We start from the raw sequence: 21,523 nt of genomic DNA, 5'->3' as shown, positions 1-21,523 counted from the left end.
TGCTACCAGCGTGCCCATCAACTTTGCTAGCCTCAGTAAGGACGTCGCTTGTTCCTGAATCACGGATGCGGTAAGTTCCTTGGTCTTTAGAACTTTTTCCTGAGGCAGCAGGATGAGTCCTCTTTGGGTGTCTAGTATCATCCCCAAATGTTGAATCGACTGTGATGGGGACAAGGAGCATTTTTCCATGTTGACCAGGAAGCCGTGCGATTGAAGACACTGGATCGCTGACCATGTGTCCTGAGTGGCCTTTTCCTTTGAGCTTGCTCTTATGAGGATGTCGTCCAAGTAGGGATGTACGTGGATCCCGGACTCTCGGAGACGGACTATGGGGTTGATGAGCACCTTGGAGAATACCCTGGGAGCAGTAGCGAGGCCGAAAAGCAGGGCTCTGAATTGAAAATGATGACCGTTGACGTAGAATCTCAGGAAACGTCTGTGAAACGGGTGAATAGGGATGTGCAGATACGCCTCGGTGAGATCTATCGAGGTCATGAAGTCGACTTCCGGTTTGGGATTCATGGAGGTCTGACGCAGCTCCAACTGCGGAGCTGACCAGACTGCCGTTTTAACCGGCCGGCGGGGGCAAAATAGCCCGCGGTCGACTGCTCTCAGGCGGAGAGCAGGCAAAGAACGCTCAAGACCTCAGGGCGCGTTGATCTCGGGCGAGGGGGGCTCTACGCGACGGGCCCCCTCACGACCCTTGAGGTCCCACCCTGTGACAGGTCGGCAAAGATCTCTGCGGCAGTTTCGGGGCCAATGCGGTTGGCATAAGACCTACGTACCCAAGGTTCAATAGGGGAAAGAGGAGTGGAGGAGAAACGAAGATTGAAACAGTGATTACAACCCACGGAAAGTGAATGGGAAGGTAAAGATCACTATCTTCTGATATGGGACAGATTGTTAAAAGTAAAGAAGATTAAAAGTAGATTTTAAAACTGCAACAGGCTAATTATAACGAGGAGAAGACTCGGCAAGAGTCGAAACAGAAAAAAGACTAAGTTTAAATAAGTTATTAAAGAATTTGGACTATTGTTTTGAATACTTGCGGTTATGGAGCTGTGAGAAAATCCTGCCATCGCGAGAGCTACTGCGGGAAGTCGGGAGACAGGAAGTATGTAATAACAATAGAGTTGCTGGAGAGAAGCGGCCCCTGCCGGAGGGCAGGAAGAAGGAAATCGCTATCTTTGAAAGGGGAAAAGCCGCGGCTTCAGCGGAAGAGGAAGTAAGCCATTTTGGATTACAAAAACCATAGAAGAACCATAGAGAAAAGACGCCCGACATTCTGGATTTTCTAAAAGTTTTTTCTTTGCAGAAAGACTGGGACATTTAAATTAAAAATTAAAATGACGCTTAATTTCACGCCACGGAGTTAAGGAAGAGGGCAGACTCGTGGGAGCGAGCCAAGGCAAGCCCCACGATGTCGAAAAAAGAGTGGCAATCGGCAATAGAGAACCTAGACAAAAAACTCTTAGAAGTGATTAAAGAACTTAAGGACATGAAACCGGAGCTGATCAAAGAGGTTAAACAGACAGTGAAAAGTGAGCTGTCAGAAGTAAAGAAAGGTATGGAAACAATGCAAAATGAACTGCAAGGAACACAGCAGAGAGTTAAAGTAGTAGAAGGCGCGGTGGAGAATTTAGCTGACACGCAACAAACAGAGATGAGGCTGATGAGGGGGAGAATGGCGGTTGCGGAAAGTAAACACATGGAGAAGCAGCTAAGATTTCGCGGTTTGCCGGAAGTGGAAGGAAAGACAGCGCAAGAACCGATGACTGAGGTGTTAGCTGAATACCTGGGGAAGGAGGAGGAAGTTGTGGCTATCCTGGACGTGGTATATCGTGTAAATTCAAGAATTGCGACCCAGAGGAAACTACCAAGAGATGTGATTGTGCAATTTACGACCCGAAATATGAAAGAGAAGATTGTGACTAAACAGTTTCAAGATCCATTGGAGATTGACGGCAAGACGATTATCATTATGAAGGAAATACCCAGATCGGTGTTATTGGACCGGAAAAAATATAAGGCGCTAATTCAGATTTTGAAGGACGTGAAAATCAGGTACAGATGGGAATTACCAGAAGGAGTGTCCTTTGAATTTGGAGGGGCCAAAAGACGCATCAGATCGGAACGAGAGATGGAGCGATTTATAAGAGACAATGAAAAGGACTTACCAGCAACAAGATTATGATTATGGAGTGTAAAGTTTTATCTTGGAATGTAAATGGACTTAATTCACCGAATAAGAGAAAAAGCATTTTTCACTGGCTATTAAAACAAAAATGTGATATTGTTTGTTTGCAAGACACCCATATTCGAAAACAAGATGTAAAGTATTTAAAATCAAAAAAATTGGGCAATGATTTTGCAGCGGCCTCTAATAAGAAAAAAAGAGGAGTAGTGCTTTATATTAAAGAGGAGCTGCAGCCAAAGTTTGTAATGAAAGATGTGGAAGCCAGATTTATAGCAGTGGAATGCGTATGGAATTCAAAGAGAGTGCTGGTAGTTGGAATTTATGCACCTAATGGAGCAAAAGAAAGCTTCTTTGAGGACTTAAGGAAGCAACTAGATGAACTTTCATATGACCAGATAATACTTGCTGGAGACTTCAATGGAGTGACAAATTTGGATTTAGACAAAAAAAACATCAACTGCAGAAAAGAAGAGAGGATTGCTACCAAAGTTGTTTTTTGAACTGATACAACAGGAAACCTTAGAAGATGTATGGAGAAGACAAAATCCGAAAAGCAGACAATTTACGTTCTACTCCGCAAGACACTTTACACTATCGAGAATTGATATGATCTGGGCCTCAAAAGACTTAGCGTTATGGACTAAGGAAGCGGAAATAATGCCGATGGTAGGCTCGGATCATAATCCAATTATGTGGAAATTGGGGAGAAGGAGCAAAAGGAAAGGATGGAGAATAAATGAGGACTTACTTCAAGAGGGAGAGAATATGGAGATACTGAGAAGAGAGACAAAGTTCTTCATACAATACAACATGAATAAAGAAGTACCAACCAACAAGGTTTGGGACACTTACAAGGCGGTAATTAGGGGCATACTAATGGACTTAAATGGAAGAGCCAGAAAAAAGAAAGAGGAGAAGAGACAGGAGATTATGGAGAAAATAAAAGCCAAAGAAATACAGTTAAAGAAGAGACCAGGGAAAAAGAAAATTTACCAGGACATTAAAATATTACAAGAACAGCTGACAGCAATGAATAATAAAGAATTGGAGTGGAATCTTAAAAGACTGAATCAAAAAGGGTTTGAAGGTGCAAACAAACCTGGGAAATATTTGGCATGGCAATTGAAAAAGAGAAAGGAAAAGAAAACAATAAATAAAATATGTGAAGATAAAAAAACGTATTTGGAACAGACATCCATTAGTAGAGCCTTCTATAAATTTTATGCTAAATTGTATAATAAGAAAGAGGTGAATAAAGAATCAATAGCGACATATTTGGAGAAAATGAAGCTCCCAGTAATCTCGGAAGCGTGGAGAGACAGACTGAACAACGAAGTAACGGATGAGAAAATAAAAACGGCAATACAATCAACAAATTTGGGAAAGGCACCAGGGCCAGACGGACCTACAGCTAAATTTTATAAGACAATGGCCAACGAACTGGTACCATTCCTAAAAGAAGTGATCAATGGAGTATTAAAGGATCAACGGATTCCAGATACCTGGAAGGAAGCTAACATTTCATTGATCCCCAAAGAGGGCCAAGATCTGACTAATGTGAAAAATTACAGGCCTATATGCTTACTTAACAATGACTATAAAATCTTTGCGAAGATACTGGCAGAGAGAGTGAAGGGGTGGCTTTCGGAAATTATTGAGGAGGAACAAGCAGGTTTCTTACCTGGTAGACAAATCAGAGACAATTTAAGGACAGTGATCAATGCTATTGAGTATTATGATAAGCGTTGTGACAAAGAGGTTGGTTTCTTCTTTGTTGATGCTGAAAAAGCGTTTGACAATTTGAACTGGGACTTTATGTTTGCCACTATGGAAAAGCTACAAATGGGAGAAAGATTCATAAGAGCAGTTAAAGAAATCTACAGAGACCAGAATGCAGCAATTGTGGTGAATGATGAGACTAAGAAATTGACTATAAGTAAAGGAACAAGACAAGGTTGCCCGTTGTCTCCGCTGTTATTCATCTTGGTATTGGAGATACTGATGATACAAATACGACAAGATGAAGAAATCCGCGGAATAAAAATAAAAGACTTTTCTTATAAAGTTAGAGCATTTGCGGACGATATAATGTTAATTGTCGAAGACCCAATGGAGAATATGCCAAAAGTGATAGAGAAGATCAAGGAGTTCGGAGATTTGGCAGGGTTTTATATTAACAAAAAGAAGTCAAAGATATTGTGCAAAAATATGACTAAGCAAAAACAACAACTGTTAATGGAAATAACGGACTGTGAAGTAACAACCAAGGTGAAATATTTGGGAATTGAACTGACTGCAAAGAATATAGATCTATTCAAAAACAACTATGAAAAATTATGGACTCAGATTGAGCAAGATTTGATCAAATGGAATAGATTGAATTTGTCATGGTTGGGAAGGATTGCAGCAGTTAAGATGAATGTGTTACCAAGAGTAATGTTTTTGTTACAGACAATACCAATTATCCGAGACTCTAAGCAGTTTGAAAAATGGCAGAGGAAAATATCAGACTTTGTTTGGGCAGGCAAGAAGCCTCGAGTCAAAATGAAAGTTTTACAAGATGCAAAGGAAAGAGGCGGAATGCAACTGCCCAATTTAAGACTTTACTATGACGCAATTTGCGTAGTGTGGCTGAAAGACTGGATGACGCTGAAGAATAAGAAATTATTGGCCCTAGAGGGATATAAAAAAATATTTGGATGGCATGCATACCTATGGTACGATAAAGTAAAAGTGAACTCTATGTTCCTACACCATTATATACGGAAAAGCCTATATGCAACTTGGAAGAAGTATAGAGACTTTCTACAAGAAGGAACCCCCATGTGGGTAGTTCCATATGAAGTAATAGATCCGAGAGCTGTCGATACTGAGCAACAGTGTTTAACATATAAGGAGATAACCCGAATAGAATCTTCCAAACTTAAAATAAAGACACAGGACGAGTTATCACCCAACTATGATTGGCTCCAGTATAGGCAGATCAGAGATCTCTACAATTCGGATAGTGCAAAGGGAGGCATAAGAACAGAGAATTCGGAACTAGAGCAGACACTTTTAAAAGAGGATAAGAAGGAAATTTCCAAGGTATACCAAGTACTGTTGAAATGGTATACTGAAGATGAAATAGTTAAAGTACAAATGGTGAAGTGGGCCATAAATTTTAACAAAGAAATAACAATGGAGGCATGGGAACACTTGTGGAAAAATACAATGAAGACTACAACGTGTACTAATATTAAAGAGAACATTTACAAAATGATCTATCGTTGGTACATGACACCAAAGAAGATTGCGCTAGGGAATCTGAACACTTCTAACAAATGCTGGAAATGTAAAAAACATGAGGGCTCTCTGTATCATATGTGGTGGACGTGTGAGGTAGCTAGGCAGTACTGGGGAGAAATAATAAAAGTAATAAGTGAGATTCTACAATTTCAAATTAATAAGAACCCAGAACTCCTGCTACTGAACTTGGGAATGGAGAACATTCCAGCCCAAGATAGAACATTGTTATTTTACATGACAGCAGCGGCCAGACTTTTGTATGCGCAAAAATGGAAAGTACAAGAAGTGCCAACTATTGAGGACTGGACTTACAAATTGCTGTATATGGCTGAAATGGACAAAATGACAAGAAAATTGAGAAATCTGGACCCAGGACAGTTCAACACAGACTGGGAGAAGCTGAAGCAATATGTGTTGAAGAAATGGGAGGTGGGAAGAGAACTGTGGCAGTTTGAGAACTACTGAAATATGACAAAATGTAGAGGGGGGTGACTTTACCGGAGGGTAGAGAGAGAAATGAAAATGTCTAAGCAGCTATTTTGTTAGATTGTTATATATAGAAAAATATATAGAAAATGGATAGAAAATAATTAACTATAAGGACCGATTAGTTAATATTGTTTCTGGTATAAACGTGTAACATGTTAAACTGAATAAGTCTACCTGAAGAAATATATGGATCAAATTGATTGATAACTTTTGAGGATAGTTATATAGATGTATAATTAAAGAAAGAGGAAATAAATAATATAATTAAATATAACTAAAGTAGAATGAAGACAAGATAGGTAAAAAAAAAAGTAATATACGGAATATAAGTTAAATTGGTTGACTTATATGAATGCATGGATTATATGGTTTATATGGTATATGGTTCATAGAAATATTTGAAACCAGGAAATTATGAAATTATGTAAAAAAGGGACAAATTGTTTGTCTAATATGGAAGAAGGGACTTAAAGATAGCGTACAGAGTATTAAAAATAGTTAAAGAATTATTGCTTAGATTAAAGGGAAAGTATATGTTTGTTAGATAGATGAATTTAAAATGAGTAAGGGAAAAGGGACAAAGGGTTGGAAAACTGTTGGAAGTCTACAAAAAAGGGGGGAAAGGGAGGGGGTTAGAAATTGGGAAACGGGAATTGATTGTAATGTGAAATTATATGATTCTAATTCCAATAAAAATTTTATTAAAAAAAAAAAATATATCGAGGTCATGAAGTCCCCGTCGCGGAGGGCTTCCGAGATGGAACGTAACGTCTCCATTCTGAATCGCTTCAGGTGAATGAATTGATTCACGAATTTTAAGTCCAGGATCGCCCTCCAGTCCCCGTTCTTTTTGGGGACTGTGAAGAAGATGGAGTAGACACCAGAGCCTAACTCGGGATGGTTGACTGGTTCTATTGCTTTGATGTCGAGAAGGTGCTGTATAGCCTTGTACGTGATCTGCTTTCTTTTTGGGTCTTTTCGAAGTGGAGATCTGAGGAAGCGGTCCGGTGGGATGGCTTTGAAGTCGATGACATAGCCTTGAGAGACTACCTGGGTGGCCCATGCATCCGCGTGAGCTTCCTCCCAAGTCTGAGCAAAGTGCTGTAGTCTCCCTCCCACCGGTACTCCCTGTGAGTCAGGACTTTGGGGCCTTGGGCTCGAAACCCTGTCTGTCTCCTCTATGTTGAGGTGCCTTGTAAGGTCTAGCTCCGAAGGAAGTCTTTCTCTGACCGGCTTTAGATGAATTCCAGGAAGATTTTTTGTTGTCCTGTCGGTATCTGGGCAACACATGTTGGGAACGAAAGGACTGGGAGCTGTAAACGCGTGCGTCCGTCCTCTTGACTGTCTTAGGAAGCGCCCGTTTCTTATCACGTGTTTCCACCAGTATCTTGTCCAAAGCTTCACCAAATAGCTTGTCCCCCTGGAAGGGATAGGCCATAAGGATGAACTTCGAGTGTAAGTTCGCTGGCCAGGCCCTCAACCACAGGAGTCTCCTGGCTGCCGTCATGGAGGCTATGGCCCTGGACGAAAATGTCAGTGCGTGCAATGTTGCGTCCGCCGCGAAGGTGCTCGCCTTCAAAATTCTGTTGGCGCCCTCCAGCAACCATCTGCGATTACCTAGTAAAAGTTGGGTAAGCTTACGTATCCAGACCACTGCCGCTCTGGAGATGATGGATGCGGAAGAAGCGGCCCTGATCGCCATTGCCGATGCTTCGTGAGCTTTTCTAAGCGCGGTCTCCGCTTTCTTGTCCAGGTTGTCCCTGACGGAACCCTGACCGTCTTCCGTCAGCAGGCCAGAAGACTGGAGCGCCGCCACAGGTGCATCAACCTTAGGTATCTGTAAGAACTCATTGGTAAAGGAAGGTAAGGCATATAGCTTTTTAACCGAATTATGGTATTGTTTGGTAGCTGCTGGAGTCCTCCATTCTGCCCTTAATTGCCTTTCAAAAAATTCCGGGAAGGGGAATACCCTTTCAGGGGTGCCATCTCTGGGGAAAAACTCTCTGCTCCCCTTGGGTCTGGATGATCCCTTGCCTGAACCGGGATCCTCCTCCCCCCCCCCCTTTGAGGGTTCCTGAAGCTCTAATGCTGCCAGGGTCTTGGAGAGTAAGTACTGATAATCCTCAAACTTAAACAGTCTGTTGGTCTGTTCAGGAATGAGAGTTTCCTCCTCCTCTTCTTCGGAAAGGAATTCTCCATCACCCCCATCCTCACTATCTGAAGGCGATTCTCCCCCCCAATAATACCCACTGTCCCTGGGGGAGACTGGGGTCGACTTTTGTGCTGCCTTAGTTGGCCAGCAGGTCTCTGTTCGACACTGCTTGTTGGGGGGTGAGGGGGGGGGAAGGACTGTTCACTTGTAGTCCCAGGATAAGGTTGACAGAGCTTCCCAACTACCTCCCTAATGGCCTGTCTCAGAAAGGATTGAAAGTTCCCTTGAATAAATTGCCCAGCATCGCTAGGAACGTTACCTGCTCCCTCTTGGCTGATCTTTGCATGTGGAGCGGTCAAGGGCGGTTGGGAAGCCGTTTCCACCATTTCTCCCGGCGGGAGAATGGCAAGAACGTCCTCGGTAGCCGCGCGGGAAAAGACGCGAGCTTCGCCGGCTTTTCCCGCTCTTTCCGCGGCTTTTCTCTTGGCGCCTTTTTCGACCTCTCAAAGATGGCGCGCAGCAGATCCCGGCTCCTGCGACTTTCTGCGATGCTTTTTGGAAGAGGTACACGGCTCGCCGGCCGGAAAGGTGCCGGGATTCTGTTCCAGCCCCAGGGGCAGGACGGTACTGGATCGAACGTCTGTTCCTTCCGCCGGGGCTGCTGCTGCCGAAGGTTCCTCTTTGGCATCCATAAAACTTCCCTCCGAATCTCTGGGATACATCTCCTCTGTTCTTCGGAGGGGAAATGAGGTGGGGAGGATTTTAGAGGTGAAATTAGATCAGAAATTAAAGGAGTAAAAAAGAAGAAAGGAAAAGGAAGAGGGAAAGATCTGAAGGGGAATGATAGAAAAGCTAGATCAGTCGAAAGCAAGTAGGCAGAGAATCTGCCTATACGACTGCTCTCCCTGGAGGCAGGAAAGAACTGGAGAACAGGGTGTTCCAGGCGCCAACAGGAAGAGGAAGAAAGAAAATTCAACTTCCTGCCTCCCTGATTGGGCAAAGGGAAACACCCAAGATGTCCTCCTGCCTCAGAGGGAGAATTAGTAGTAGCTGGTTGTTCTGAAATCACACTTGGAACCAACAATGACACTGTGCCTGGATCTGGTGAGAAGGCTGGTTGGAAATCAGCAATTGGACTAGTCCCTTCATCATCCCTCCGAAAGAGGGGGGTAGGCGGAGGTGAAGGAGTCATTGGTCGTTGAAGGAACTCTTCCTCTATGGTCCCTGACGGAACAGAAGATGAGGAGCGATGATGGCGATGTGAAGATGTCGAACTTGACCTCTTGAGATGCTTTGTCTTTGCTTTTGCCTTTTTGGGCGGAGATTCCAATGTGGAGCGATCACCCCCAAGTGGGGAACGATGTTTCCTCGAGCCTGATTTCTCCTTGGTGTTCTTGGGTGGAGCCCCAGAGTCAGATGCTGGGCCTGGAGTTGGGGCAATAGCCGGAACCGGTTGTGGGTTCCAAGTCAGATCCGGCGAAGTCACTTTGGCTTTGAGGAGGTATGCTTGGATCGCGCCTTCGGATCCTGCTCGGCTTGATTGGAAGCAGCTGGCCTGTCGGATCCTGTCAGAGACATTTCCCATTGAGCTGCCTTAAGACATGCAGCGCAGTCATTTCTGGCCTTGAGGGTGAAACGCTTACAGTGTTGGCAAGCCCCCACATTATGGCCCTCACCCAAACACAGTAAGCAAAGATCATCTTCGTCGGAGTGTGGCATCTTCATGTCACAGCGCGAACACTTTTTAAACAAAGATTTCTGAGACGACGTAGACATTTTGCAAAAGTTGGTACAGAGAAAAAGGGAGAAAATTGGAGAAAGTGAGAGAGAGAGAGAGAACCTTTCCTAATGGCAGCAAGAAAGGAACTGAAGGAAGAAGGGTAGCTCCGCCCAGCAACACCGACTTAGGTGAGAACGCTCTGCGTAGGCGTGCTGCCAGGGCGGAACACCCTCTAGTGTTTGAGAGCTTGAAAATCTTTCCGATGGCTGGGACTGCGCTGAAGACTGGCAACGAAGGACTGGAATCCGAATGACCGTCTGTCTGTTCTCCTCAGGGACTTCAGAAGAGCCTTCTTGTCTTTGGTTTCTATTAATATTTTTTCTAGAGTCTCCTCAAAGAGCTTGTTGCCTTGGAAAGGGTAAGCCATCATGATGACCTTGGCTTGTAGGTTCTCCAGCCACGCTCTAAGCCAGAGTAGTCTCCCCGCTACCGTGGTGGATGTCATGGCTATGAAAGAAAAAAATCTAGGGTGGCATCCGTCATGAACATGCTCACCTTCAGGATTCTCTTCGCATGCTCTAGAAGGCGTTTGTTATTTCCTGGCAGAGTAGGGAGCACGTTACCTACCTGTAGCTGTCCTCCTTGAAGGCTGATAGGGCTCAGGTATTTCCGAAGGAAACCTGCTGGCGTTCCTCCCACTGAGAGGTTGGCAATCATGTCGGTCAGCTTGGACGGGAAATTGCTGGCCATTCTGTCTTTTCCTGCCGAAATAGAGCTCCAAGTGGGGGCACTGCTCTCAGCCAGCTGGCAGAAATGCGCTACTCTGTCAGGCTCCCGCTCAGAGATGGGGCTGTTTAGAGGCCTGAGTGCCTTCCAAGGCCATCATATCTCCAGGAAGCCGCGCAAGCCCTGAGGGCATGCCAGTGCTGGATGAGCTGGTTCCCATCGTCAAAAGGAAACACCCAAGATGTCCTCCGCCTCAAAAGGAAAAGAGCAAGACTTCCCTTTGAAACTGGCATCTTAGACCACGTGATCATCCTGGTACATTGTAAGTTACTGTAAGCTTTTAATCATTTTTTTAAGCAAAGATTTTATTTAAAAGAAAAGATATGATTAACAATAGAAAGTGTATAGAAACTTATACAAGCACTACATTTGCTTTTAATCATTTTTAATTAAACATCTTGCATTACTATTAGGCAAAGGACAACTCCTCCCATGGATTTCCAAGTGCTAAGGAATTACATCATATAGCGTCCTCTGAAGGGGTGAAATTAGGGTCCAGATGTTGTATTCGTGAATTCCAATTCACTCTCTACTATTCCACACACAGTATGGAGGTGAAAGAAGCAAGGTAAAAATATCTTCCTACTGTTTTTTACAGTTCAGGATCAGTGCCAGATGAGTAGCTTCCTGTTTGACAGCCAGTATATATAGGGCAATGCTAAAATTAAGTTTAGGGCTAAAATGAACAGGTAGCTCCTTCTCAGACAAGGTAGCTTGGCACTGCTGCATTATTAGGGGTAATGTGCAGAACCTTCTAATCACTGATCCTGCTCCAGAATACATTTAACTCCTTAAAGGCAATCCCCATCATCCATAGCATGTGCACACAAACACAGGCTTGCGATGTTTACTTGCTTTAGTATTTGCAGAATTAATTTTATGCAGGCACTTCAACAAGACAGGTATTTTCTCTCTACCTCTTACCTGTGAACTGGGCGCAGCATGTGTCTCCTACTGATGGACAGAAGTCAGGGACAGCAGATATTTTGTCACCATATTCACTCAGGGATGCTTGAAGCTCAGCAAGTTTGTCTGCTTACAACAAAGGTACTCATATGAAAAGGTTGTATATTAATGCCATAGAACAATCCATCAGTCAGCTAAGATTTTATCATATGGAATTTTATTTCTATATTAAGAACAAGACTTGACTCTTAATCTCATTATCGCTGTTTCAACAGGGCCAATATGATTCAGGCAGGCAATATGAAATGCTTACGTTTCTTAAAAGTCAAACCACTCATTAAACTTCTCAGGAATCTATATTTTGTCTAAAAGAAATCTCAGTCTTTTGTGCATTAAAAAAAGTCATTTTGACAGCTCATATGGTAAATGGCTGAATGACTAAGAAACTAAAAGATGTAACATTTATTCATTCCTTCTCTCAAACTATGTAGAGAACTCATACATCCTTTCCATTTGTGGGGTCAAGTTATGCTTAAATTTCCAATAAATGAATGAAGACTTACGGCCATTTTCTAGCAGTTGACAAAAAAAGTATCCAGGTGTCTCTATATGGGCAACCATGCCAAAAAATTCATCTCCTACAGATAGTGAAATAATCTTTGGGATTAGACAATTACTACAAACCAGATCTCCACCCTCTAATGTCTTTTCTTGTGTGGAGCTTTTTTCCATGGTTGGACCTAATGAAAAAGATAACAAAGAATCTATAGCAATTCCGATTAGTAGCTTCTATTGGTTTTTAGCTGCAATTAAAGGTTTTATTAATTAAGTAAGCATTAGTCTACCGTCCTGAAGTACTCATTTCACAACCTAATAATATATGAAGAATATATCCTTGCTGAATTAAAGCAGTTATTGTTTTTCTGCAAACCCTCTGCCTTCAGCAATCCTTTCGCTTGTCTCTTATCTAAAGTCCCTACCATCTCCCTTGTAAGTTTCCTGTTTCTGATGCATTTATAGAATTTCTGATTTTTCTTAACATATTTAACAATATGCTCTTTACATTTTCTTTATCCACCTTATTGTCAACTTATATTTGTTTTACTAACAGCAGTGCTCCTTCTTGTTCACGTTTGAGTGCTTTTAAAAACCAGTTCTCTTGCCTATTCTGTCCTCCTTGACTCTGCTGGTTAGTCATGCTGGAATCTTCTTAGAGCTGCTGGTATCTTATCTCATCTCCAGCATACCTCATTCCCAAGATCCCTGAGGTGATCAAACCCACTTCACCCTCCTTTGCAGATCCTTTTTTTATCAATCCCATCATATTTGAAACACTTCCTCTTCAGAAATCAAATGTGGTTGAGTTGCACTTTCTGAATAACCTTCCATGCACAGCTAGCGCAACAACACACACCCTTCTCTCAAGGTTCAGAGTGCTGCTCAGATCAAGTATCTTTATCTATATTATAAAACTTATCATCAAATACTCCAGCTCTTCCACCTTAGCAGAGACATTTAATTTATTTATTTATTTGATTTCTATTCCACTGTGCCTGCAAGCGGGCTCAGCGCGGATCACATCCTTTTAAAATATACAATAAATAGAATAATTTTTTTGCAGCAATATAAACATTAAAAACACATCGATTATAACACAGCCACACACATTTTGCCCTATGCATCAAACTAAATAACCTGCGAGTGGGTAGCCAGTCATAGATGTTACAGAATCCGAGGGGGGCATATACTCCCCCATGGCAGGAAGCCGATACAATACCTTAGGTGGCCCTCCCGCCTCAACCACTAAATGCCTGGCAGAACATCCCCGTCTTGTAGGCCCGACGGAAGGATAACAAGTCTGAATAGACCTGCATTGACACAGACAAGAGTTCCACCAGGTTGAGGCTAGGGCTGAGAAAGCCCTGGCCCTGGCTGAGGCAAGGTGAAACTCCTTGGGGCCGGGGACCACCAGTAGGTGTTTATCTGCTGAACGAAGCAGCCTCAGATGAACTTGTGATGAGAGGTGGTCCCACAGGTATGCTGGTCCCAGTCTGCTAAGGGATTTAAAGGTTAGAACCAATACCTTGAACCTGATCCAGAATTCAACTGGGAGCCAGTGCCATTGGCGCAAAACTGGTGTTATATGTGACTGGAATAGAGTTCCAGTCAGGATGCACACCAGTGCATTCTGGACCATGTGCAGTTTCTGGAGCAGTTTCAAGGGCAGCCCAGCATAGAGCGAGTTACAGTAATCCAATCTGGAGGTGACTGCTGCATGGATCACCACAGCTAGGTCGCTGGTCGAGAGGTAGGGAACAAGTTGCCTGGCCTGGCGAAGATGAAAAAATGCAGACTGGGCAACTGCTGTGAGACCTGGGCCTTCATTGTCAAGGAGGCATCCAGGATGACACCCAAACTCTTCACCTGGCCCCCCTTGCCAGGGCAGGGAGGTGCATTCCAGAACCTGTCAACCCACGACCCAGGTGCAAGACCTCCATCTTCATGGGATTCAGTTTGTTAGCTCTGTTTTAACCAACCAGTCACAGCCTCTAAAGCCCAGGTTAAAGTATCCGGGGCAGAGTCTGGCTGGTCATACATCAACAGATAGAGCTGAGTGTCATCAGCATATTGATGACAACCCAGCCCAAAGCTCCGCACCATCTGGGCGAGGGGACGCATATATATGTTAAATAACATTGAGGAGAGTATCGCACCCTGAGGAACACCACACACTAAGAGGTGGCAGGGCAATAACTGTTCCCCCAATACGATCCTCTGTCCCTGGCTGTGGAGGAAGGAGACCAGCCTCTGTAAGGCTGTCCCACGAATCCCCATGTCGGTGAGATGGTGAATCAGCAGGTTGTAGTCAACTGTATTGAACGCTGCTGAGAGATCTAACGCCACCATTAACGCCAATCTGCCCCAATCTAGGTGTCTGCGAAGATCATCCATGAGGGCGACCAGCACCATCTCCATCCCATAGCCAGGGCGTAACCAGACTGGAAGGAATCCAGGACAGAAGAATCCTTCAGGAACACCCATGGCTGTTCCACCATCGCTCGTTCAATCACCTTTCCTGGAAACAGGAGGATCAAAACCAGGCAGTAGGTGGATGGGTCAGTGAGGTCCAAAGATATTTTTTTCAGAGGCTGTACCACCGTTTCCTTCAAGGCTCTAGGAAACACTCCAGACTTTAAGGAGAGATTAACAATGGCCTCCAAGGGAACTATATTTCTACTATTTGCATATAAATACCTTTTTTATTTCCTTCTCCATACAATATACACAGGTCTCCTGCTGCCCATTCACCTACTTACATGGCTATCATTTCTCCACATACACTCACTGTCATATTCTAGCCCATTTCTATATGTTACCTGGATTAGTCAGACGATCATTCTTTGTGCACTTGTGTGAAATGCCTTCAAGTCACAGCTGATTTATGGCAACCCCAGAGGATTTTTAAGGCAAGAGACAAACACAGGTGGTTTGCCATTGCCTGCCTCTACGTAGCATCACTGGCCTACTTAGCTTCTGATATCTGATGAGATCGGGCTAGCCTGGGTCATCCAAGTTAGGAATGAGTAATCCCAAACTGTATGTTCCCCAGATTCTGCAGCCTCTTTGCTTCCTCCCATCCAATTTAAACACTTCTCTGAGATAAATATTAAGCCCTTGCAGTCCACGTCCATTTCAGTTTAAATTGTGACCACCTCTTTTGTGCGGGGTCAGTTTGTCCCAAGATATTTACCAGAACTGAACCAATCTAAAATTTTCATTCCACCACTAACTCACCCATGCATAACCACCATAATCCTTCATTTGTCTAGATGGGCTATGCATGGAATAGGCAGCATTTTTAGAAATGCTCCCTTTTGTCATGTCTGCACCCCTCCATGCCATTAAATTCTGCTGATGTGTTACTATGAACCACTGTTCCGTGCTGAACCATTGTTTTATGCTGTGCCTTGGTATCATATTGCTGATGCCAAAACTTGCCTTGTATTCACAGGCCTACTGTATCCAAAGAGTCTTATTTCTTGTGCTTTGAAGCTCAGCGTCTCTGACCTTGGAAACCTGCTAGTTCTCAGGAGGAGGAAGAATACCATATTTCATTCTTAATCTATTGCTTCTCTCCTGTCTAGACGAAGCATGTAAACTATTTAGGGAGTTCTCAGGGCTGCTTCACACCAAAAGTTATGTTTTCCTGTTGGGACGGGGGATGAGTATTTGGGACCTATATGAACAGACCATTGGATACTCACCGTGAAGGGTCCTTCTCCCGTGAAGGGTCCTTCTTCCTGAGGAAAGGAGGACATCTTGATGGGTGATTCCCACCCTCTAGTCAGGGAAGCAGGAACAAATTTTCTACTTCCTGTCTTTCTAGTGGGAGTCACCCTTTCTTTCAGTTTTGGCAACTCCGAACGCAGTTATAGCATCATAATTATGAATACGACACTCTAGAATTGAATAACAAGGAGAAAGGTGAGAACAAACATGTTAAGGGGAAACATCAGGACAGGAAGTAAATTTGTCAGGCAGAAGAGAGTGAAAAGACAATGACTTCGGGAGGGGCAAGATGTCCTCCTTTCCTCAGAGGAGAAGGACCCTTCATGGTGAGTATCCAATGGTCCGTTCTTCCTCTGAGGCGGAGGACATCTTGATGGGACCTCCCAGACCAGTGTCCCTATTTTCTGGGTGGGTCATTGTCATCTGTTCATTAAATATGTTGTAATAATCTTCTGCCAAACGCTGCATCAGCTAAGTCGTAAGTGTTCAGCTTATAGTGTTTAACAAAGGTAGATACAGATGACCAAGTAGCTGCCTTGCAAAACTCTTAACTGTAGCATGTCTGGCAAATGCTGCACTGGTGCAGCACTTCATATTGAGTGAGTAGTAATCCTAGCTGGTATGTCTAGTTTTTTAATTTTGTGTGCTTCGATGATGCATGCCTTGAAGTTACTGCTGGCAGATTTGGACATCCTCATTCCTTTATTTGGTGAGGATAGAGAGATAGATAAGGAAGCTGTTTTCCAGATTTGCTGTTCTGTAAAGAAATGCTTTTAGAGATCCCATAGTGATCTCTATGGGAGAGATCACTTTTGGTATGAAGGTAGGATTTGTTCTCAGGACCACTTTGTCCTTGTGTAAAATACATAGCTCAAGTTAATTAACAGGGTATCTGGTTCCGATACCCTTCTTGCAGATGTAACTGCAGAGAGGAACAAAGTCCTCGAGCACATAAGAGGAATTTCCTTGACAGGCTCTCGAAGGGGTGTCCGGTATCAGTATACAGAACTGTATGCATTTTCCAAGTCAGAAATTGGTGAACCTGTAGTGGATCCTTCAGAGTATCACACTAGAGGGAGCTACATATGTGTGGTGTCTGGAAAGACTCAGACTCTAGTACCGTGGCAGTACTGTTGTTAAGACTATGACCTGACATCTTAAGATTGAGGCTCTGAGATCGCTTGCATGACCGACCTGTAGGAAGTATAGAATGGATCTGGTTTTGGGTTTCATGATATTAACCCCTTTTTCTTTTGCATCTCCTGTGAAGGCTTTTTATGATACATTATATATCCTATTAGTGGACTGTCTCCTAGAGGCCAGTCACATGTTGGTTACTTCTTGAGAATAACCTAGCCGAGAGAGTCTCACTCACTCTCCATGCAGTTAAATGTAGCTATTCCAGGTGTGGATGCGGAACTTGGCATCTATGGAGCATATCCAGAGATATTGGAGAAGTCAGTGGTGGAAGTGTTGACAGCTGTTGAAGAGCAGAGAGCTGTGGGAGCTGAGGGCAGTAGAGTGCTACCAATATGATTTCTACTTTTTCTGTTTGTTTGTTTTTGTTCTCCTATCTTCCTGAGTGACTTCAGGAGAATTGGAGTGGTTGGAAGACAAACAGCAGAATGCTTGGCCACTGTGATGTCAATGCATTGGTTACTTCGGGATGGAAACACCTGGTGAAATTGGTTGACATGCTGTCTGTTCTGATTAGAATGTGTTCGTCTAGTATTTGTGGTCTGAAGTGTAGTAGGGCTAGATAAATTGCCCAAAGCTCCAGTAGGTTGACAGACGGTCTCTTCTCACTGCTGGACTATCAACCTTGCACTGGTGGATCTTCTAGTGCAGCTCCCCATTCGGACAGACTGGTGTCCATGGAACTTGTTCCATTACCGGAAAGCAGTGTTGCTTACATTGCAGAAGGCTGGTCATAGTTGTCCACCATATGAGGCTTTAAAAAAAAATGTTATTTTATTTATTTTTACTATGAGGAGGAACTGAATGAAAAGACCTTTCTTGTCCATAATTTGTAGTTGGAAGGGTCTCAGAAGTCTATAAGGGTCTTGTATGTAGTTGACCTCACTGGATGGCGTCGATATTCAGAATCAGTAGACCCATCAGTTTCGCAAATGTCATCAATAAATACCTGGCTTTGATGATCCCTTGTGACATCTCCTTTCTCTTCTTTGCCACTGCTTCAATTAGGAACAAACAATTGTGTGTTATTCTAATAGGGCTTCCAGATGTTCTAGTCACCGTTTGGATTATAAAGAACTTCTGTGTAAATTGATCAGGAACTGTAAGCTTGTAGGCATGCAGAGCTTAACCTGATCAGCAAGTCATCCAAGTAAGTGTGTAGATTAATGCTATTCCGCCCTTAGCTTTACACTGGGTTGATCAAATTCTTTGTGAAGGCCCTTGGTGCCCTAGAGAGGCCAAATGGAAGTACTCTAAACTGTAGATGGAGCCCTGTTGCACAGAAATGGAGAAGTCTTCGGTGCCTGGACAAGATCGGAATGTGGAGATATGCTTCCATTAGATCTAGCACAGTAAGGTACTCCTTTGGTGTAGATCGGCCCTGAGATCCATGAACAACTGACACCAGGGTCTGAATCTGGGTCCTTCTGTATGCAAGGCAGGTAATCTGCCACTGTGCTATGGGTCCTCCATTAGTAGGGGTCCTGTGATAGATCTCATTGTCTCCAAACTGAGATGCCTAAGTTTTATGAACTTGTTCAATATTTTAAGTCTAGTATCAACATCCAATCTCCATTCTTTTGGTACTGTGAAGAATATGGTGTACACTCCTTTTCCTCTTGTCCTGGTGGAGTGGAGGCATGAGAAAGAAGGGATGCACTTACCTGTAACAAGAGTGCTGTCTATTTGGACCGAAGAATCCAGAGTCTCTGTAAGGTCACAGCAACAGTCACTATGAAACACACAGATATCTGAAAAAGTAAACTGAACTCACAAAAACACATAGCAAATAAACTTTAGTTCTTAGGGAGCCACTGGGCTTTTATCTTTTCCTACAATGATGCAATCTGCTATTAGAGATGATCAATGGCCTCAATCCAAAGCACTTTGGCCCATACCCTTTATGCCCTAGGATAGGGTTAAACACTTTTCATGCTCCCTTCAAGGGGACTGCCAGGATGAAGAGATGAAACGGGCAGATTGCTGGCTTCCCGTCGCAGTTGTGTATCTATTCTTCTCTGCCGCTTCTCACTGTCATCATATGAGACCATATACACTGTTTCTTTAAAGGAATTTATTGCACTGAAGACCTTCTTGCATTGTTATACCATAAACTTATTGGGACTTTGGTGATTACTGTATAGACCTCTGGTCAATTCTAGGCACATAGCACTTTAATATTGCACAGGAATTCTTGTTGAATTATATATGAATTACTTTATATGATGCTTTGCCCTTTGTAATCACCCATGCTGTATGTCTGTATATATTATTTCTTTTGTTTAAGTTGACTGGAATATTGCTTTAAATTTGATTGATTTACAATAGAAACATTTATTAGTTAGATTTCACAGCTTGTTTGCTTTCCCCCTGTATATTACCATGATACTCTCTACTTGCTTACTACTTACTCCCTTCAAGGGGATGGCAGAGAGATCATAATGACCTGTTCATCAGTAGCTTAAAGGAAAATTGCAACAGAGAATTCTGGTTCTCACATAGACTAACAGTTTATAGCATCTGCTGTCTACAGAGAGTGAAACAGAGATGAGGCACGATTTAATCTGTAGATCCTCAACAATAATAATGACCACTGGAACTAAGAATATATTTGCTAAGGGTTACAGCAGAGGCCCTGCCAGTAGCCAATTCAATGAAAGTTTATTCATCAAGGAATTCTTGCCCTGGGGAACCTTTCTGAGTATAAAGATGGTTGTGTTTATCTAAACCCCAGCTTTCAGCCGCAGTGGGGGCTCCAAGGTGAATACAACATTTCAAATCTTTCCATTCTAGTCACACAACAAACCCAAATGTAAGCCAGGCCTAGAGAATTAACAGGCCCAAGGCCACAGGCAGATCTCCCAAGGAGAATGGCATGAGAATCTGGATCTCCTAGATCCCAGCCCAGCACTCCAGCCATAACACCAAACTGTGTCCCTTGTTAAAAATGGCGTCATACAGGAAAGATTCCAGAAACAGGATGAACACAACTGCAGCAAGAACTCTCTCAGCACAGGCAATTGTAATGCTGTGAAGTCTGTTTCATGTTTTATGTTGGTCCCAGGATACTAAAAACTGGAGCAGTTCCACTCCAGCCCGGGGTTTACTCATGTCTACATGAGCTGGCTGAAGGCCTGCTAGGCCTCTGAAGGTCTGCTAGGCCTTGTGTTCTTTTCTTTGTTTCTACAGAATAAAGTTAGTCTGTGCTGATTCAAAGAGATTGAGAACCCTGAGGAAAGCAGGCCCCATTCCCTGGAGGAAAAAAGATGTGTGTAAGAATATACGGAACCAACAGGGGGGAAAAACTTCACTATCAGTGTTTCAGTTTCCCTTTCTTTTTCTGGTATAGGTTTCCTTTCTAGCTGCCTCAGAGGGCCTGCTAGGATTCCCTTTGTAAGAAATGGCCTCTTCCAGAGTTCCTTGTTTGGGGAGGTGGGAGGCCTAGAGGAAGGACCAGAGGGAAGCCTGTCTCTTCCCTCAGCACTCTGACAAAAATTGGCAGTCTCAGTTTATGTAATCAAGTTTAGGAAATTTGGGAATAGCATTGCAGTGTCTGACCCAATTGCTTTACTCACAAGTAGACCATCAGCAGCACTGGACCCTGGGGCCATTGCTATTTGGTGCTCTCGCTGGTGCTATTTGGTGCTCTCACACCTATTGATTGTTTTGGATGTGGGAAATCACTTCGCAGCCACCTCCTGGTCTGTTGGTAAGGCCAGAAACGGCTGCCGTGGCTTTCTGAGGTAAAATAAGCTCGCTTTTTTTAAAAAAAAATTGTCTAATGACATTTAGGAATCCCTGAGGTACTACCACGGATCCTGATCCCTTCACATTACTCACCAGTAGCCCTATGGGCTGTGGAGGCACAAATGATTGTTGAATCTCAGACCGGCTTGGCTGCCCCGCACTGGGTCTTACACCATTAGACTGGCTAATTAGATGTGGAGAAATCCACTCCATGGCCGCCTCCCAGCTGGTTGGCAATGGTGCGCTCATTTGTGAGGCCAGAAATGGCTGCCGTATTTCCTTTGCCCAGGGAGGAATAACGCCTTTTGCGCTTCCAGTCTCTTCACAATATGGGTGGCCGCAGCTGCAGCTTCCTCGCGGTTTGCCCCACTGTCTCTGGGGTTGTTGCTAGGAAAGAGCGATGAGGGGGGCTTCCAACTCTCCTTCAGACAGAAATCCTATTGTGATGGAAGAGCTGGTCCATGATTCTGTCTTGCCATGAAATGGCTGCCACAGCCAAAGGAAGGAAGGAGAAAGCTTCCCCTGCAAACCTTCTAGCAGGCCCACAGGGAGAAAGAGAATAGCAACGAGGTAGAGTAGAAAGGAGTAAACAAGACAAGAATCAGGTTCTGAAAAGTAGAAGCGAAGGAAAGGAAGAAAAACAGCAGGAAGGCAAGACAGCACACAGATGAAGCTGCTCTCCCTGTTGAGGCAGGAATGAAACAGAAAGGGTGACTCCCACTAGAAAGACAGGGAGTAGAAAATTTGTTCC

General features: G+C 43.6%; 1 protein-coding gene across 1 annotated transcript in view; it reads right to left on the bottom strand.

Annotated features, from left to right (window-relative positions):
• TDRD1 (tudor domain containing 1) overlaps positions 1 to 21,523 on the bottom strand; it is a 102,849-nt gene that overhangs the window by 53,312 nt on the left and 28,014 nt on the right. Inside the window, exons 11-12 of the mRNA XM_054982860.1 lie at positions 12,102 to 12,278; positions 11,557 to 11,664 (exon numbers count right to left, since the gene is read on the bottom strand). Of these exons, the coding sequence (XP_054838835.1) occupies positions 11,557 to 11,664; positions 12,102 to 12,278 (285 nt within the window). The remainder of the gene's footprint in view (positions 1 to 11,556; positions 11,665 to 12,101; positions 12,279 to 21,523) is intronic.

The sequence above is a fragment of the Eublepharis macularius genome, chromosome 6 (assembly GCF_028583425.1).
Source record: "Eublepharis macularius isolate TG4126 chromosome 6, MPM_Emac_v1.0, whole genome shotgun sequence".
NCBI classification, from domain to species: domain Eukaryota; kingdom Metazoa; phylum Chordata; class Lepidosauria; order Squamata; family Eublepharidae; genus Eublepharis; species Eublepharis macularius.
This window is presented reverse-complemented; position numbering and strand designations above follow the sequence as displayed.